This window comes from Ixodes scapularis, unplaced genomic scaffold (genome assembly GCF_016920785.2).
Source record: "Ixodes scapularis isolate PalLabHiFi unplaced genomic scaffold, ASM1692078v2 PGA_scaffold5__190_contigs__length_132052651, whole genome shotgun sequence".
NCBI lineage: Eukaryota > Metazoa > Arthropoda > Arachnida > Ixodida > Ixodidae > Ixodes > Ixodes scapularis.
In genome coordinates, this window is record NW_024609880.1 from 131934259 (window position 1) to 131954810 (window position 20552).

Consider the following 20552-nt stretch of genomic DNA (forward strand, 5'->3'; position numbering starts at 1 on the left):
TTTCCCGAGCTCCAAGAGGTCGGGCAGCTTGTCTACCAGACTGTATCCGGTATCGTCACATCCGAATCGGGATAGGGAACCAAACGAAACAATGCTCGCTGAGGCGGCAAATAGCGGGTTCGAGTGGCAAACGAAGCTATCGAGACAGGCACCCTTTTGTGCTCTGAGACAAGATAGCAAAAACAACGAAGAGAAAGATAATTTATGTTTCAAAGAAAGTCAACATTTTTGGAAGAATTTATCCAGCCTGAGCAAGGTATGTTTGCTATGAGACACGGGCTGCATCATACATCACTTTAATTTACAACTCTGTAATAACAAGGTATTACTCCGCTGAAAAAAAAAAGTATGGATAGTGATGCAGTTTGAAACTTGAACACGCATTACAATTTCAAGGAGGGTGGGTGCAATGAGAAGACTGAGGATTCCAAACAAGGTACTAGAGAGTTTTAGTAGATCGTTCCGATAGCCCCGATAACGATACTATGCATGCGCAAGGGAGGCGGTGGCGGAGTATCGGGTATCGTTATCGGAGTCATGGGAACGATCTACTAAAACTCTCTACTAACAGTAAACAGAATATGGAAAGCGACGCTGGCAAGCCTCCGTGGCAACAGTTAATGGAAAATCCAAATAAATTTAATTGAAAATTGACGCGCGTGCGGGCAGCACCACACTGAATTATACATCTGCCCTTTCATTAATTTTATATTTTAATATTCTGTCAGCTGTACAGACTGTAGTAATGCAATATTTTGAAAACTTTTGTGAGGCCGCTTCTGTTTACACACACCTCAAAGAGTTGTAATTTATGTTGTTGGCGTATGCAGCGTACTCATGGTACCATAGAATGATCGAAGAAGAAGTTAACAGAGCTCACTCGCGACCCAGTAAAAAAAAAAAACGCCAGTTCATTGTGCTTTGCATTCGGGTGAAGAGGGTCACGTGATGCGCCGCTGGCGCGTTTTGGTCGCTGGTGCCACAGGCAAGGGCTCGAAGGCAATTAATTACCCGAATTCGCCATAAATACCGCAGAAAGATTGCAAGATCATGATGTTGGATTAATTTGGGTTCCAAATGAGAGAGGTTAAAATGAGAAAAGTCTTTCTGACAATGGTCAAAACCAGAAAGTATGTTTAGAGAAAATTTGAAATGAGAAAGGTTGAAATGAGGAAAGTCGTTTTAAGAAGGGTCAAAACCCGAAAGTTTGTTTTGAGAACGGTTTAAATGAGAAAGGGAGAAACGCGAAAGTCGTTTTGCGCTGGGTTCAAATGAGAAGGTAAAAACGAGAAGGTAGAAATGCGAACGGGTTCAAATGAGAACCACCCCTACCTGAAGTACCCCAGACAACACTTGGACATCCCCAGGATGTCCTCAGGACAGCCTTTTGAGGACATTATGATGTCCTGAGGATGTCCTCAAATGATCCTGGAAACATCCTAAAAACGTCCTATTGTCCGGCCTCAGGACATCCTCAGAACGTCCTCAGGAGGGCAGCCAAGGATTTTTTTAGTACATTTTTAGGACAATGCACTACAGGTGCAGCTGTTCACTGAGCTGTTAGGATGCTTTCATTTTTATTGTTTCTAGGTTTTCTCCAACTGGATTTTGAACCTGAAGATGCCTGCAAGAGCTGCCTGCAGGAAAAAAAAATGCTTTGTTGTGCACTATTTTAAAGTGAAATTCACACACTAATTCTAGATCACTAGTCAGTGAGAGGCTAAGAACATAGGGCAAGGGAAAGGAGGAAGAAAGCTGGCGGAATGCTGAAAAGGAGAGAAAAAAACCTCTCCCCTCCAGCATCCTGTCGGCTTTCTCCTCTGCGTATTTCTTTGCGCTCTGTTCTTAGCCTGTAACTATGAGCATGATCGTGCCCTTCATTATTGCAAACAAAGGTAACTGTTCAAGAAATACTTTATTGCAGAGCAAATGTTATACATGACTTTTTTCAATGTCTGCACCAGACGTGCAGTCTGGCTTCGCATCTTGGCCAGCACTAGTCCAAATAGTGAGCGGGATCTGCAGAAAAAAACCAATTCCATAAGCATTAATAATAAAAACGGGTTATGTGAGAAACTTACCATCATGTCGAACATTTGCGGCCTTTGACTGCAGCTTTTTCAGTTTCTCTCCAGCGTGGCGCAGCCATACTTTGATGATGGTTTCCACGTCAGCTTTGTTTGCGCACTCAACATTTGATTTCACTGCTCCTAAAACATTGATTTGTGATGACAGTCACAGCAGAAAGCTAAGATGATCTAGAAAAAAATCACAATTAATGTTCGTGATGTTAAATACGAGATGTAGCCTTCGAAGGTTGTCTAATCGATTTATTCTGATGGAGCCTCCGATTAAGCCTGGCGCAACGTTCCTAGCCTGGCGTTGTCTGCCCGTGCCCCGCGGCTCTCGAGCGCTCGGTGCGAGTGCAGCCGATGGTCACGAGCCGATGGGCGCCAGCTTGCCAGCCGCTACATAACACCCCCTCCAACTAGTCGTTGCTCCCGTAGCGTTGCGGTTGTCGCCGCGCTCGAGTGCCCCTCCGGGTACCAGTGAAAGGGCCAGCGTCTGCCGTCGAAGGAGCTGACGCTGGTTCGCGAGGAAACGCCGCCGGCCTGCTACTGTCTCGCTGGGGTGATGCGTCTGCTCGAGCTGGAGTATCTTCGCCGGGAGATGGTGCCCGTGGTGGAGTTGGACTCTGGTCAATCTTGAGGTCCCACACAGGAGACGGAGTCTTCGCTTCTTGTTGGGTGCTGGCTGCTGAACATCGCTGACGTATATGGTTGGTATGCCGGCGTACCGAACCTTCATCTGTGTTCACCATCCATGAACGGAGGCCCATCTGACGTTCGAGTACGCCAGGAACCCAGCCTTTGCCTTGTGGAAACTTCTTAGTCCAGACAGACTGTCCCACGCTCAGTTCCCGTGCGTTTGTGAAGCTTTCTGTGCGGACTGGCTCTTCAGAAAGTACAGTTTTTAATCGTTCAAGAGCTGATGGAAGTTCCCTGCCATAAAGCAACCATGCTGGCGTTTTTCCCGTTGCAACGTGAATGGTAGTGTGCTGTTTGAATAAAAACCTGGCCAACGCACAATTCAGCTCTTCCTTTCCCTTCTTCCCGAGTGCAAGTTTCAGCTCCTGTACCATGCGCTCCGCCTGGCCATTAGTGGCGGGATGGTACGGCGCACTAGTTACAGCGATGATCCCGTTGTTTCGGTAAAATGTTTTCATCTCGTCGGAAACTAGCGCCGCGCCATTGTCCGACACAATCTTCCTTGGTAGTCCAAACGTTGCAAAAATGGTCCGTAACTCTTTAATGATGGCGGCCGACGTCATGTTGCGGACCACGCGCACTTCCAGCCACTTCGTGAACGCGTCCACCACAACCAGAAACACATGACCCTCGACGGGACCTGCAAAGTCCAGGTGAACAGTGTCCCACGGCTCGGTTGGCCTATTCCACACTGGGATCGGTTCCTTCGCTGGTGACTTCCGGTGTATCTGGCAGGTGCTACATGCAGCGACCCATGCTTCAATATCGGCGTCGATCCCGGGCCACCAAACGTAGCTGCGAGCGCAAGCTTTCATCGCCACAATTCCGCGATGTCCCGAGTGAATTAGAGCCATCGTCTCTCTTCTCAATTTGTTAGGAATCACGACCCGTGTCCCCCAGCTTACGCATCCTCTGTGTGTCGACAACTCTGCCGCTTTACTTCTGTACGGCGAGTACTCTGGGGACTGATACCGATGAATAGTGCCTTCTTGTACTGCCTGGTATACTGTTAACAGGACGGCGTCACGTGCTGTCTCCCTGGCTACTTGGTCCGCGGAGAGCGGTGGACGGGTCAAAGCCTCAAACATCAGTATGTCTCCGGGTACTTCTGGCTCCTCCTCCGTGGTGAACATGGGAAGTCGGCTTAGAGCGTCCGCGTTCTGATGGCGGTTTCCTGGCCTGTACCTCAGCTCATACTTATAAGCGGCCAATTTTACGCACCACCTGGTCATCCGCGGTGACAACACTTGTGGAACGGGCTTGTCAGCTCCTAGGATGCCAAGAAGAGGTTGATGATCTGTGTAGATTGTCATGCTTCGCCCTGCGACATACTGATGAAAATGGCTGACTCCATACACAATGGCTAGGCCCTCTCGGTCCAGTTGTGAGTAGTTGCGCTCAGCGGTTCCCAGGGTCCTGGACGCAAACGCAATCGGAGCCTCTCGGCCGTCGGAGTCCAACTGTGCTAGTACGGCGCCCACACCGTAAGGCGAAGCGTCGCAGGACAACAGTAGTGGTTTTCTTTCGTCATAGTGTGCCAGTACTGTATACTGCACCACCAGATCCTTCAACTTCTGGAAAGCCTCGCGGTGGTTTTGCTCCCACCGCCACTCTGCCTTCCGTTCCAGTAGGTGATAGAGCTCTTTCGCAATCGTTGCTCGATTCTCTAGAAATCTGTCATAAAAAGCTAACAGTCCCAGAAAGGACTGCAGCTCTGTCTTGTTCCTTGGCTCGGGCGCCTGTACTACGGCCTGAATCTTGTCCTGCGTGGGATGTATGCCGTCCGCATTGATGAGGTGGCCAAGAAATTTTACTTCACTCACCCCGAAGCGGCACTTGGTTTCCTTTAGTCTTAGTCCTGCACCTTCTAGTCTCGTCAATACTTGATCTAGTCGATAGTTATGTTCTTCCGTAGTCTCCCCGCTGATGATGATGTCGTCTAGGTACGCACTGACTCCTGAGATGCCTGCTAATGTTGTGTCCATGACTTTCTGGAAGATTGCAGGAGCTGCCGCCACTCCGAAGGGAAGTCTCTTCACTCGATACAGGCCCTTGATGGTGTTGATTGTCAGTACCTCGGCCGTGTCGTCTGTCACGCGTAGCTGTTGATAAGCCTGCGCAAGGTCCAGCGTCGAGAAGACTATTCCACCCCGGAGGTTAGATAAGGCTTCAGTGGGTGTCGGCAGCGGATAAGCCACCGGTTTTGCTGTCTTGTTCACCGTGCTGCGGTAGTCTCCGCAGAGCCTCACCGAACCATCCGTCTTTCTAACCACCACCACGGGCGTGGCCCATGTTGAATGTTGGACCTGCTCCAGGATGCCCTGCTTTTGCAGTGTCATCAGTTCGCATTCCACGACAGCACGCAGGGCGAAAGGTACCTGGCGTGCCTTGAGGAATCTTGGCGTTGCTGACTCCTTCATTTCCAACTGGACAGGTGGGCCGTTGTATCCTGTGATGTCGGACTTAAACACCGCTTTGTGTGCACTGAGAACCTTCTGGACTTCTTTGTCTGGCGAAAGATGGTGTATCCCGCTGACCTGGATCTTTAGCGCTGGGAACCAATTTCTGCCCATCAAGTTGCAGCCGGTTCCACTTGTTACCACCAGCGGTAGAACGTAGTCCTTGGACTTATGTCTCACGCGCACTTCAGCTGAGCCAAGGACACTCAAGCCTTCGCCGGTCCATGTCCGAAGGGTGACGTTCTCTTTCCGTAGGCACGGAGGCCTGGTTGGCCACACCTTCCGGTATGTGGCCTCACTGATTACCGTAAATGCTGCTCCTGAGTCTACCTCGAATTCTAGTAACTTTCCCTCGACCTTGAGGGTCACCAGGTACTTGGGAACGAAACTGGTTGCACGTTGTGCGTTAAGCTCTTGCATGTCCATCCCGTAGCTTTTAACAGAAGCTCCACTTTGTGATTCTAGGGCGTCCTCTTCTGCGCCGCAGTCCATCTGATAGGTTGAGTGACGTGTGCCAGTCCTCATCTTGTTTCGACAAGCTTTTTCGATGTGTCCTATTTTCTTACAGAAACGGCACGCTACCCTGCTGAATGGGCAACTGTCTTGCCTGTGCCGTCCATGGCAGCGGTAACATCGTAGATCCGGTTGCGTTTGATCTCGATCCGAGGTCTGCTTCGTAGCCTGTGGTTGTGTGACCCTATGCAGTTCCGTCTTGGGAGTTTTAAGTTCCTGCTGCTGTTTTACCGCACTTTCCAGTCTTGTTGCCATGTCGTATGCTTGCTTGAACGTGAGCGTTTGCTCTGCGAAAAGCCGTTGCTGCAAACGCTCATCTTGCACACCGCACACCAAACGGTCTCTCAGCATTACATCCAGCGGCAGCATGGTTGGATTCAATGTCAAAGGGGCGGCGGCCGCTCGTCCTTCAGCGCTAGTTGAAGCGGTCGATGCTCCGGCGCTAGTTGTGGCCACCGAGAGAGGTGTCAGCACGCCGAAATTGCAGTTGGCGGCTAATTTCTTTAGTTCCGCCACATAGGTAGCGATGGACTCACCCGGCTGTTGGTCGCGGCGTTGAAATTGGCTTCGGCTGAATAGTTCCGAAGGCCGTGGATCGTAATGTTGTTGGAGCATGGACATGATGCTTTCAAAGGCAACTTCGCCGGGCTTCCTCGGGGCCGTCAGCGCTTGCACAGTCTCGTAGGTTTCAGCGCCACAAAGGGTCAGCAGCAGGGCTCTCTTTTTCGCGTGGTCCGTTATGTCGTTTGCCTGGAAGAAGAATTCCAATCGCTCCGCCCAGGCCGACCATCCTGTCCCTTGGAATTCTTCGAGCTTGCCTTGTGTCACAGACATACTTGAACCGCTGCTGGAGTTCTCTTCCGCCCTCGTCGCCAATGTTAAATACGAGATGTAGCCTTCGAAGGTTGTCTAATCGATTTATTCTGATGGAGCCTCCGATTAAGCCTGGCGCAACGTTCCTAGCCTGGCGTTGTCTGCCCGTGCCCCGCGGCTCTCGAGCGCTCGGTGCGAGTGCAGCCGATGGTCACGAGCCGATGGGCGCCAGCTTGCCAGCCGCTACATAACACGTGCGAGGAAGATACCCTTGCTACCGAGTCTACTTTCGCACAGTTGAAAAGCTCGGAGCATTCGTTTACGCGCCGGCATCTTTCCCGTCGAAATTGCCGTTCATTGCTTTCCGCCATTTAGAAGAGTTCATTTAAAAACACACTAACCTTTGTCTCCTGCCTTGCATTGCTGCCATCATCAATTTGGATGGAACAGCGCGGATATACAGACTTGCAGCGCTGACTAACAACTCAGTAACATATAATTTCTTTTTCCTCAAATCGTCATCATCTTCTCCTTCGCCGTTAATGAGAACATTTTAAACTTTTAAGCACAAGAAACCAAATAGCCAATAAATATTAATAAGTAAATAATAAATAAATAAATGACAGCTAAAAGTAAATAAAACTAAGAAAATTAAAAAAAAATAAAAATAAAGTGAAAAAAATATTTTTTAGAAAATAAATTACAATTAAAAAATTAAACTTAAAAAATTATTTCTTTTAATTTTTTAAGTTTTATTTCTTTTTAGTTGTCATTTATTTATTCATTTATTTATTTATTATTTATTAATGTTTATTGGCTATTTGGTGTCTGGTGTTTAAAAATTTCAAATGTTCTCATTAACGGCGAAGGAGGAGAAGATGACGATATGAGGAAGAAGAAATATATGACTGAGTTGTTAATCAGCGCTGCGAGTTTGTTTCCTTCTTGTGTGCGTGTGACTGTATCCGCGCTGCTCCATCCAAACATGAATTACCATCTAGCCCAAGCATCCACATTACCAAGCCATCATCAACCCCGGCGCTATTTATGTTTCTGTCCTGGCTTAGCTTAGCTTGCTTGAGTCTTTCGGATGGGTGGATAATTGCCATAACGGTACACGTTGTAGTAGGCGGTAGCTTGCGCCACCTAGATTGAATGTTGCCAGCGGAACTGAATTTCGAAATACTGCGCAAATGCAAAACTAATAATAATTGTAGTGCGTCCTGGTTTTATTAAAGAATTGTTTGATAAAAACTATAGTTAAAAGATGTCCTAAATTTACGCAACCACATGTAATAATTTGTATGTGAAATTTAGTTGAGCAGTGAACGTGAACTCTGTATACTACCGCTATTTCATTCATTTATTTGTTTAAAAACGCAATCAAATTGAGGACGTATATATTACCTCTAACTTTGTATCCTTCGTCCTCAATGAGTCCTCGGAAGGACGTTTCTAGGATGATCCAGCGACTGACGTTCTCAGGATGTCCTGAGGACGTCTTGAAAACCTTGAGGACGTTTGTACCTTTTGAGGACGTCCTGAGGATGTCGGGTGTTGTTTGGGACGTGACCGGTGAGGCATGGCTGTATGAAACACTATTAATTGTGCCGCAAAACCCTATAAGCTAAAAGTGTATGCAAACATCACGCTCTTGTCATTTTGTACTAATCTCCAATAAAGGTTTCTACAAGGAGAGCTTTTTCCCATTTGTTTTACGCAAAAACGTGCTCTGTAAAAGTCATTTTAAAGAGTGTAGGGTCCTTAGGGGTCTGCAAAGAAGCCATACAAGGTCTATAGGGAGTACGTAACGGGCCCACAGGGAAGCCATACAGGGTCTACACGGGCTCCTTATGGGGTCTGCAGAGAAGCCATACAGGGTCTGCACGGAGTCCCTCCCTAGAGAAGCCACTTTAAGCGATGGTGGTACCGCGCTGCGAGAGTCGCGCTCCCTAGCTCCGGGATGATTGGCCTCGTAGTAAAAGGGCTTGCCTACACTTTCCTGACGTAAAAAAAAAAGCTTTGATACTGCGCGTATATAGCGTAACTAGAATTAATTACGTGTCGCGCGCAGGCCCAGTCTATAGACCGTTTTATCGTGGGTAGCGCCATTTTGAGAGCGAGAGAGAAAAGGGGAAAGGGCTACCGGCGCTTTCCCCCTTTCTGATTGTGTAGAAAGAGTAAAAGTCCCGGATGAGAGGCTTGGCCGGCGTTGGGTGTTCGCAGTACCCCAACTTCTTTCGCGCTTTCTTTTCCGTTTTGAACTCGCAAACTTAATTAGAGCCACGGGCTTCGATGGCAACAGTCCCCCGGTCATCGGGACACCATTGCTCGGTCATAGGGTGCACGAATAACGACAGAAAGCGTCGAATACCGCCCAAGGACCTCGTAGCTTGCATGGAATTCGGCAAGGCACGTGCGGCTGCAATGTTTTGAAGCTCCCCCGCTTTCCGCGTGACTGGAAATGATGAACCATTAATAAATTTTTGCTTGCAATAGGCCCATTTCAACGCAGCCCTTTTTAGTAATGAACAAGCGATACACGAAACGGGAACCTCAATTAACTTTTGTAAACACCCGGAGCTGCTACATATCGTTTTGCTGCGCTGCTTTTATCTTGCGTGTCCGTGTTCTCATATTTCATTGTGGATGAACGACGAAGACGTTCTAGATGTGCTTATATCGAACCGCAGAAAGCGTCAAAGCAGCCACGAATTATTTTACTATTTGATGCAATATTTTGAGTACTAAGTTACTAACCTCCAATTTCTATCACTGACACGTTCGCTGCCGCTGTTCCCCCCGTTGCCGCACTGGCGGATTCCATGACTCGAACAAAGAAACGTACACACTGGGCTCGAAGACGCAGATCGCAACACACGAGTCGAACCCTGGAGCGACTATCCAGCGCTTCAAAGCGCCCAATCAACGGAAACAACCCAAAAAACCCACCAGCGGCACTCCAAGGAGCGTTTTTGCCGGCTCTCTGGTATCGCACAGGGGATCGCTATTCAGGAAAACCGATAGAACTACCTTTTCAACAAATTCTAGCCTCACCCGGCGGCGGAAATAAGCCTTCAACTAAGTGTTGTAAATTATGAAATCGAGTCAGTCACCACTGCAAGTTATCAATATTAAGATAAATTCAGTTACAAAATTTGCAAGCTCAAACAGCAATTATCACGAGAAAACTGGCACGCACCTTGCGAGCGTGCCCCATGTTCATCGGCGGTACAGCGTTCGGTGCGCGCTCCATTCACAAGTTGTTCCGAGCACAATCGAGAAGCCGGTGTTGAGGAAATGTCTTTTCGGTTTACGAACGCAACCCACTGCCGCCAAGACCGGGGTCATGTGGAAAGCGATGGGGCTTAATTGCAGCCGCTCTCGCCTTGCCGGATTCATTGCAAGCTACATAGGTCCTCGGACAGTATTCGACGCTTTCTGTCGTTATTCGTGCACCCTATGACCGAGCAATGGTGTCCCGATGACCGGGGAACTGTTGCCATCAAAGTCCGTTACTCTAATTAAGTTTGCGAGTTCAAAACAGAAAAGAAAGCGCGAACGAAGTTGGGGCACAGCAGACACCCAACACCGGCCAAGCCTCTCATCCGGGACTTTCACTCTTTCTACACAATCAGAAAGGAGGAAAGCGCCGGTAGCCCTTTTCCCTTTTCTCTCTCGCCCTCTTTCAGTAAAACAAGTCAAGAAGGTAGGAGAAGCTCCTCCCACAAGTGTGATGCGTCTGTTTCAAATCTCTCCGCGGTCGAAAGAAGAGTTCACTGGAAACGCTCCTTGTTCCGCTTCAATGGATTCCCACTTTTCTCCGATCCCACTTTTTAAGAAAGCGACCTTTGTATTCATCAGAGAGGGAACCGAGCCCCTGAAAGCAGCCTTTGTACCCATCGGGGGGGAAGCTAATCCCCGAAAGTCGTATTTGTTTCCGTCGGTGGGGGAGAACTCTAATCTCCCTCTCGTGGCTTCCACAATGCTAAGTCAAAGTCCAAAGATAAAGCAAATATGTACAGGAAGGCAAGACCCTCCTCACGCGTTGGCCGCGACGTCACGGAAACGGTGGGACGCTATTGGATGCGGAGGTGGCGGAGGGATATCTGATTCCCTTTGAGGGGCATTTGCCGCTACCTTCTTAACCTGTAACTGACTATAGTATACCGCTGTTTTACAACGATCATCCAGATGAGCGCCATTTTGATAGGCACCAGTGCGCCCCCTATGGGTTGTGAAAGTTGCGAATACCCTACGGTGGTCGCAGATACCCACGTATACCTACCTCCCACTGAGGAAGTAAAAAAATTATTCCGGTACATACTAAACTCTCCACAATGAAAATGCCCTGAGGTTGGATATGCCTCCAGACATCAATGTAACATACTGATACCCGGGACTTAATTAACAACTCTTTAACTCGGACACTTGGCTACACCTAAAGAAAACGTCTACCCGGCATCACTTTATTAATGTATCAATATATAGCTCACACCAAAGAGAGGCAATAGGATGTCCATAGACTCACCGGGACCCTAGAACGGAAATAGGAAGGAATGAAAAACTTTTTCTTTCGCGGAGATCTCTATAGTGTTGTTGTGACCATTCTGTGGCAAACCAGTGGAACATAGACGGTCTAAGAACTGTCTACAGGAATCCATAGGATGGACAAAGGGGTAATAGAACGGCAAAAGTATGGACATAGGACGTCCATACATATTTTTGTAGGAATCAATTGGTACGAATAGCGGCTCGCGTACTAACTTTTTTAGGCACATTTTATGCTCGAACGTTAAGAACATTTTAATATGGACGTATTTGTGGAGCGTGGACCGAGAGGGGCAGGGCTCGTGTTCAATCTACAGTCTAAGATAGGACGTTATTTCGGCGTGTCTCAAGGCTCTCTGCGTGCGATCAACGCTCGGATATATCGTGTATACAAATCCAATGCAAGAGCGTAATTCCTCCACAGCTCAAAGCTTGGAACCCCATTGTGGTTTCTCAGAGGCGCGTCCCGCGCTGCCTTCCGAAGACGGAAATTCGTGCGCTGTCTTAGCCTTCCGAGAAGCGAGACCTGTCGGCGCGGCTCCTGCGTGCGAAGGTCCAAAGAGACTCACGCTGCGTCTCGACTTCTCGACTTGTTGGCAATATCTTGACATGCATGCAGCCCAAATCTTGGCTACACTGCGTCAGTTCTTCTCAATAGGCCTCCGCCATGATGTGGATACCTCGCCTGGGATTAGAATTTGCGATCAAAGAACCAGGGAAGGTGTTTGCGATGTACCTCTCCGCGTGCCCACACTTGTTCCTTGCGGAGACTCGCTGCAGCGCAGAACGTCGGTGGCCACTCGAACGAAATCTCTCACCTCGTCCCACTGACACGTGTTTCGATTTGTTCCATGCAGCTCCGTCGACACTGGATGTTTCACACTGCGTTCAAAGTGTTCCAGGAAGCTGCCCGAGACTCAGATTCCGAACGACAACTTTTAATTCTACCAAATATTACAAGCAGCATATTGCAATCGGGTTCTACTCTTGTTACACGGCTTACAAAATATACTCTCTCAAAGCGTTAAAAAGCGTTGAAAGCGTAGAAATACTAGACACGTAATATACAAGGTCTGTTGGATCATTTCGCGCAAACGACACTCGTGGCACTGTACGTATTGCCAGTGAGCTCTACGCCGAAAAACTGATGGAGGAAACAGCAAAACGCCGACCCCTGACTGGAGCGATGAGTGGGTCGACCTAAAGCTGCTTGGTCTCCACATGCACTTGTCGAAGGCGTTAGAAGGCCGACGCCAGGCGTCTGGCTTTCGCAATCGAACGCTTTCACGCGTGTAGTGGGGACAGCTTTACCTCTACCCACTAATCGTTCAGGGGTCGGCGGCTCCTCCACGCTCTCGAAATGGCGGCCCAACTGGTTCCCCATCGGTGCACTGTGGAAGCACGTGCAGCTTGCGCGTGAGCTTTGGCAATCTTGAAATTGCACGGGCATGTCCGCACGAGCGGAGACATGGCGGCGGACAGTGGCCTTGCTTGCCATCGTCATTAAAAAAAAAAAACACTAGACAGGATATCTGAATAAATACCTATAAAAGTACCGCGCGATGGAAGACATTGACATCATTACGCGATATTCGTCAGGAGGCAGAAGATCAGGAAGTCGAATAAAAGACCCACGTGTCGTAATCGGGTCTTATAGGGAAAAGGGTTTAAGGAACCATTTTCTCGTGCCATCGGCGCCTACAACGAGAATGTTCGCGCGTCTCCTTTCTCACAAAGCTCACGAATAACCAACCACTCCGTGCCAGTCTACACAGTGACAAAAACTGATCTTATCAGCCGACAAAACAACGTTTCGGCGACTCGAGCAACATTCGATAGTATAGTGCTTATTCTCAGGGATGTTCTTTTGCAGCCAGGTAGTGATGCTGAAACGCCAAAAGTTTCAACGCGTTTGATGTGTTCGCGATGAGCATTTGTTGCTTGTTGAATGGAACGAGGCCTTTAATTAAGTGCTTTAGACAAGTGAAAGTGACTTGCAAGTTATATGAATCGCGACCCCGTAATGTTTTTGACAAGTTGTGTAAGAGAGTTTCTTCCCAGTGCTGCGCATTGCCTACCAGTGGCTGGCAACAACGTCCCTTGTGGTGGTCTTGCTGCCGAGCGCCGCAACGTCTGCAGCCCACTTTTCGCTCCAGCGAATTTCTTCTCCTCGGCAAGAACAAAGAGGAAGGCAGACCAGCTGGTGCGATGCCGTTCCGTGCGAGCCATGTATGCAATTGAAATCTCACGCACTGCCGTCTTCGCAGATAGCCCACTCTGCCGAACGGAGGAGCGCTGCTCGGGGATTCAGACGTCGCATCTCCGAGCCTTTTGAGACTTCCAGGAAGGACGGCCTTGCATCGCGGGACGGCACAGGGCGTTCGGGAAGGATGTAAGAACACCCTTCGAGTTGGGCGTGGCGTGGCCGTTCACGACTGGATGTGCCCTCCCGTGCCCATGCACTGGCTCCGTGGACTAGAGGAGGGTGGCAGATCAACGGTACTACGCAGCTGCGAGGCGTTCTTCAGTCGTTCGTCTTTCTGCTTGCTTGTCGGTCCATGAGGACAATGGAGGTGGCGCGGTCAATCCGTCGGCGTTCTGCGCTAACATTTTCCGGCAAACTCGAACGAGGTAGCCCCCTCGTTCTCGGTGCGGAGAGCTATGCAACGACCCACATGTGGCACAGCGAAAGTGTGTGCGTCCTTGGGGGAGGTTAGTGTGTGGTCAGAAATGTGGTACTTCTCGTACGAATGCCGCAACTGATCTCCTGTACTCTATCAGGCTTCGACACACAGATCTGGATGACGGAGAGTCGAGGAAAATGTGAATTAGGATCGCCATAGAAAGTATAAAAGAACGACGTACTTCCGCTTCATGTCCAATTCCCCATAGGATAGGATAGGACCCTGCCCATATATTCGCGGGTAACCGAAAAAAAACTGGCGGATCCGGATCTAATGGTATCTGGCATATATACGACTAGCCGTGGACAGAGGTGAGATCTCAGTCGTTTTAATTCAATTTAGGTTTGACCACGCTTTAGGTATGTGGGACGGTTCTCAATTGCACGAGGCTGCAGTTGCTGAAGCCCATTGCAAGATTCCGCGATGGCTACACGATGCTCTAAGAAACGACTGCTCTTTGGCTTCGTCCCTTTCAGGATTCTATGTGGCAACCATGCGGGGGGCACACACCCGAGCAAGAGCGTTCAGTGAGAGAGCGCAGCTTTCAGACGGCGTGATGGTCTCTACTAATGCACAAAGGTCCCACAATCTCCGAGAAATTTCGAAGCATTTTGTTCCGTTGAGATATGGGATATGATGTTCCCGTCGCAGACAATGTCCCAGGATGCTAGATCTATCTTTTTGTTCGAGGCTACGAAGCGTAGACACGCGAAATGTCAGGTTAAGCGTGCAGATACACATAATAAAAGCGCCGTCGAAGCGTACAATAATAACAAAAAGGAGAGGATCGTGAGCCGGATTGTCCATAAATAGGGTCAAAGATTCAGGACGCAGTATCGATCCGGATAGGGAGAATATTATGCGCGCTAAGCTTTATACGTCCCTCTTCCAAACATCTCAAAAACAGTTACTGCGTAAACTAAAAAAAAAAAAAAACATTTTTTTGTCTTTTCATAGGAATATTTCGTGCTTGAGCCGCTATGAAGTAAAAATCGTTTATTGTTGTCTCATAGCTATACGGAGTGCAAGTTGGTCTGCTTCTTGCGCAGGGGTTGTACCGACGTCAGAAAGACGCCGAGCTCTGGCTCTGACGGAGGGATAGAGACTTGAATGCTAGCTGCCTCGAGGTCTACCCACTCTCCTTCCAATCGTAGCCAATCAAAATTCGGAGTTCTCAAGTCACCGCAACTCCTGCTCATGAAGCAGATGAACTTGCGCACCACATAGACTCGAAACGGTTCTATTTCTTGCTCTCTAATCGGTCTCAAAAAAAAAGAAGAAAAAAAGGTTGCCAGCAGTGTCGTAAGACTACTCTTGCGGGTTTCACCTGCAGATGATGGAAGGCCATCTGTTTAGTGCGATGTCTACTCCATGAGTTGCCAGCGAAGGCAACCTGCAAGTGAAATGGAGCGGCGGGAACAGCGACAATATGTCTGGAACAGTGATTCGGCGCGTGTCCGGCTCTCGCGACCGACACTGAACGAGACAGTCCGAGGGCATCCTGGAGGCTGGACCCGCGATGGGAGGGCCGGACCAACGGGGGCCGGCGGTGCTCTCGGAGCTCCGAGAGCGGGCCCAGTTGGCCGATCGCGGTCCCACAGAGCGTCCGGCACCGAGGCGCGGGAACCGCGGGCCCCGTCCCACGGAGGTAGTCGGTCCGGCGGTGCTCGGCCAGACAGGCGGGCGGCTGGCAACCCCGCGTTCACCGGTGCGCGAACACGTAGGCGGGCTCCAGCAGCGCCAGGGGTCACACCTGCCGGGACGAGCAGAGGTGGGCCAGGGGGTCGGCGCCGGGCGCGGGCGGGCGGCCGGGGCCCCAGAGGCCCGCCGCGTCGTCCAGGTGGGCCCCGGCCGTGAAGGGCCCCGGCACGGCGGCCACTTGGGCGCAGCTGGGCTCCTCCCGGCAGCCGACCACTTCGCTCATGAAGGCGATGTACATGATGGCCAGGCGGAGGGTCTCGATCCGCGAGAGGCGCTTTTCGTACGCAAACGTCGGCACCTGCACCGACACGAAGCAGCAAACTCTCCGAAATGCGCTACACATGCGTCGATGGACTGGCGCTCAACGAGCTAAGACCATTGATTGGACTCAGCTAGAAGCTGCTCCTCGGCCTGCCTCATTACGACCGTTCCCGAGCGCACGCATGCGTGTTGGTGACGCGGGGTGTTTCGTCCGCACCAACCTGCGGGGCAATGGCATCGTTGGGAAACCCTGCTTTGCAAACCCTCGTCGCCAAGTGCTACGAATGGCGAGCTGTTCTCGGGCCGGCTAAGAATGTACCTTTTGGCCCCCTCGACCAGCCTGAATTATTAACCGATGAGATTAAATCAACTCAAAGCGCGTTTCGCGGCCAGTTCGCAAATTCTTACGTTGCATTTCGCCGACTCTAAATTGCAATAACTCGGATTTCGGTTCATTTGCCTGGTCTGATTACCAGGCGCACGTCGAAATGGCCGGACGTCACTTTCAGAGTTGCGTTCCAGAACTGCAGTGGTTCTCAGCACGACTAATGCCACTGGCTCACGGGCATTTCAAGAGCCTTCAGACCGAAGGTCTTCAGTGAGCGAAACCTATACATGCCGAGGGGACATGCGCAGTGTCGGGGTCGTGAGCTGCTGATCCGATACAATAAAAGCATTCAGTCGGAAGGCAGTTTAAATTTCCCGCGGTAGAGATAGGTTTCTCGGAGCCAATTGCCTGCATTTCCATCTTGCATTCGAAAATTTGGTTTATACGTTATTTATGCCGATACAGAAGAAGCTCTGAGAGGACACGAACGTTTGTAACAGGAATAAAAGTGCGCTATTTACTTTGTGTTTTCACTTATGTAACTTGGTTCACCATTATGTTGTCACGAGCTGACTGGCACCCTCATCACGTGGAAGTGAAACCCTCAAATCAGAAGCGCACAAGGGCGCTCCATCGGGTTTCTTTTCATTTATTTTACGAAGCTTTTTTTTTTTTTTAGAAACAAAATGACGGACTGATATCGTGTGAAAACATACTACAGGCTTTACTAGATTACCTCAGCTGTGGAACTCCCGCGGAGGGAGGTACCCCCCTCACTCCCTTTAGCCCACCTGTCGTCGTCTGAAGCGCCATCTAGAGTTTCGTTTACAAACTGCGTGTTCCATAGAGTACGGTCAAACGCCATCTAGGCGCTGTGCTTTGAGACATACGTATTTCATAGAATACACTGCAGTTAGCATAGCAGCAGTCTGTCCAATAGGGCGGCGCTTCGAACAACGGAGGCGAGCCATGGGGGGCCGCTCGTGCAAGCAGCAGGCAGTTCCGTAACTGAGCTAATCTAGCAAAATATGGAGTGTAGACCATGAGTCCCTTATGGTATCACACACTCCTGGACAGAGTCTTTCTATTAGAAGCGCAGAAAACCACCTCCAGGCAGACTGTTCTGAGAAGTTGAGGTGCCAGACTCACCTCATAGCACCCGCGCGAGCGCGTTGTCCTAAACAGAGTTCCTCAATAAAGAGGTGCCTTTTCTTACGCTACGTTATGAACCACATCCGTGCTCCGAATGTTGCGTGCAAAGTTACTCCTTCAATTGGTTTCCATGCTTAATTTATACGAAGAGCAAATGACTCTCATCGTAAGCCGACGTAAGCTCCCGTGACGTGAGGCAATGGAAAAAACAACAACGGGACTTTAAGTGTACAAGTTGGGACTCGGCCGTCTTTTGCGTGCCGGCGATTCATAGTAATGTGCAGTTTTAGCGCGCGTTTCCGTAGGTTATTGCATACATCTCCCAGGAGGCATTATTCTAGAAGGGTTACATGAATTGACTGCACATTATACAAAAATATAAACAATGTACAGTTAGTAAAATATATAAAATAACGTAAAAAGACAAGGGCAAGAAGTATACAGACCAGGCGCTATTTTATATAGCGCTTGTCCTTGTCGTTTTTGCGCTATTTCATATGTTTTACTAAGATGAACCAACTAGCCCAACAACCTACCTAATGTACACTTAACATAATAAAAACAGAAAGTGTATACCAGAATATCTCACGTGCATCTCGTAAAGCTGAACAGAACATGGGTCGACCAAGGCGATTCCTTCCGTAAATAATGAAAGTAAAAAAAAAAAAAAGAGTGTGCAAAGTATTGGTACGCTAATTCAACTCCCGTACTTTTTTCTTTTCCTTCAAAATCGTTTCGTTGCGAAATAGGTGTTCCTTGGAAGCCTTCTTCAATGCTTGTCAGGAACCATACCGTGGCCGCGGTAGCCAGGCATTAACGCTCTGTAAAAAACTGCTAATATGTGTGCAGAGGACGTGGTCGGTCTGCCTCGGGAGGCGTGTCTTTTGACTCGGCTGTAGATGCGCAATTTGGCCAGCGCAGTATACGACTGCTTACGGGCATAGCGCCTTGGCACCAAAACATGCCGGGATGTTTAGCCAGATCTGAACTCGGAAAGGGCGGCGGTTGGAACCCCCTGGGTTCTGTAGCGCGAGTTTTCGCTCATGCGTGCTCCGAGCTACGCTGCGCTATCATCGTCAGCCACCGTTTCACAGTTTCTAAAAACCTCTTAGTATCACGAGCAGGTTTGCAGTTGGCTCTCATCCTCGGAGATTTGGAGACTTAAAGCGCCTACTAAACTTCATTAAAGAAAAAAGATGTTGCTAAGGAACATTTTTACGCCACGGGATATCCACCTCAAGCGAGTAAAACCAGGTGACGAACGGCCGTTGATGTTCATAGAACGGGGAGTCAGTCTGTGCACAAATTCCCCGCCGGCACAATGCCCGTCCGCATAAAAACCCAAGTTCCCTATGTCATTGTGTGCGGTGCGAGCTCCGGATGAAATCCGTAAAGAAATGTCATATATTGCCATATCAAGAACTGGGCAAGTAAGGTCATATAGTATAGATGTATATGGTCATACATGGGATTTTTGTAAGGGAACCATCCGAGAAAAAAAAATCACCACCAAAGCTAAGCTGATGCTCCTGGGCGAAAATAGTGGGGTATACCACTTAGTGTGCGTTGAATAAGAAAGTGGGTTAATCTGCAATGACTTAAACGCGACGCTCAGCGAGCTCCGTGTAGTTCTGTGGATAACAGCGCGTCGTGCAGTCGTACATTCGAAGTTACCATACGAAATGCGCCTATTGATTACGAAATTTGGTGGCCGGCCCCATCATGGTCTCGAGCGTTAACCTATACATCACTTTGCATTGCTGTTTCCACAGCTCAGCGTGCCATTCAGAGAGCCTGCGGCAGGCGCGCCCTGAGAAGCGAGAGCCAAGCGTGTACCTCGAGTGCCAGCAGTTGCAAGAAGCCCTTTGAGGGAAACCTAAAGAAACGGGCTCTCGACCTGGACGAGCATCCAGCTTGCACGCTTGTCTAATCAGAATCGATCAGCTCGGCGCACGATCAAGGCCCCAGATTCGCAGTCAGACGGCACTGACTGGGGACATATTGACCTCTAAACATTCGACGTCTAAGTTGCACAACTTTCTGTTCCTTGAGACGCGAGTGGAATTCTGTAACGAGTCTCTGAGCTTGCCGAGCTCCTGGGAGAGCCAAGTGAGCGCACTGACCTTCTTGCGCAGCTTGTCGAAGGCGCTGTTCAGGTTGAACATCCTCCTGCGCTCGCGGATGTTTGCCGCCCTCCGCTGGGCCACCGTTGCCACGCGCCTTCTGGGCTTGCCCTTGGCGGCGGGGGTTGCCACGGCGCACAGGCCGTTCTGCTCGGCGGCGGAGCCCTTGCAGCCTTGGGAGCCTTGGGAGCCCCGCTGCACCGTCATGGCCGGCAGCCGGCCCGAGCCCGCCGGCCCGAAGGGGCCCAACTCGAAGGGCGCGTGGTAGGTGGGCGCGAAGCCCTCCCAGGCGGCCAGCGGCGAGAAGGCGTCGGCCCCGGCGTCCAGGTAGGACGGCAGCGGCGCGAAGCCGGCCGCGGGCCCGCCGGCCGCCCTGAGCTCCGAGAGCCGGAAGTCGTGGTAGGCGATGTGGTGCTCCACGTGCGCCGACAGGTCCAGGAATGCCGGGCCGCCGTCAGGTGCGAACGGGGCCGGTCCGTTGTGAAGTCGAGCGGACGCCATTACCAGGAGGGGGGCCTCCCCCGAATTCCCGCACGGCTAGTTTCACCCGCCGAGGTGAGCGCTGGGGCCCGTGCCCGGGGCGAGAGAGTCGCACCTCGCTGCAGCGCCGACGCCAGCCGGTTTTTCACGGTCCGCGGCACTCGGTGCCCAACGACGCGGACCTCGGAGGCCAGCCGAGGGGCTCCGGCCCGGGGGAGGGGCCGAGCCGCCCGGGGGCGGGGCCACGCGACACGCCCCCGCGGGGTTCCGACCACGCGTCACCCTATCGATCGGTGGCCCAAGAGCGGGCTCAAACGACATCCATCGCGGATTAAAATAATATCCCCGCTTTCTCGGCAGTCGAAAAGCGCGTCTGCCAAAAACATTCTCACCGGAAGTGCCGAAAGTCAAAATGACTCAACCTCCTGTTTAGTCCTTCCTTTAGATGTCCTCAGAGATGCCATCGTCTTGAACGTGTGTTTCTGGCTGAGATTTCAACGGCACAAAAGTCAGACCTAAAATCATTGGATATGCAGCTTGGCGATCAACGCGGTGACGAATGCGGCATTGGACGCAAACATTTGTCTCTGCTCCATGCGTCGACATGCGTTCGGGGAGCTGCTCGCGCCCAATCATTGGGACGAAAGGGGGTTCATCCCAATCATTGGGATGAACCCCAACGCGTGACTATGATCAAACATTGGCGGCATAGAAGCGGC

At 50.3% G+C, this 20552-nt stretch overlaps 1 protein-coding gene across 1 annotated transcript; it reads right to left on the reverse strand.

Moving 5' to 3' along the window:
• Window positions 1-14895: 14895 nt before the first annotated feature.
• Window positions 14896-19854, reverse strand: LOC8037302 (pancreas transcription factor 1 subunit alpha). The gene is made up of 2 exons (XM_002412232.5): window positions 19354-19854; window positions 14896-15787 (listed from the first exon to the last, which is right to left on the reverse strand). Exons 1-2 carry the CDS (start codon window positions 19852-19854, stop codon window positions 15536-15538), a joined length of 753 nt encoding a protein of 250 aa, XP_002412277.3. The 3' UTR covers window positions 14896-15535.
• Between the last annotated feature and the right edge of the window lie 698 nt (window positions 19855-20552).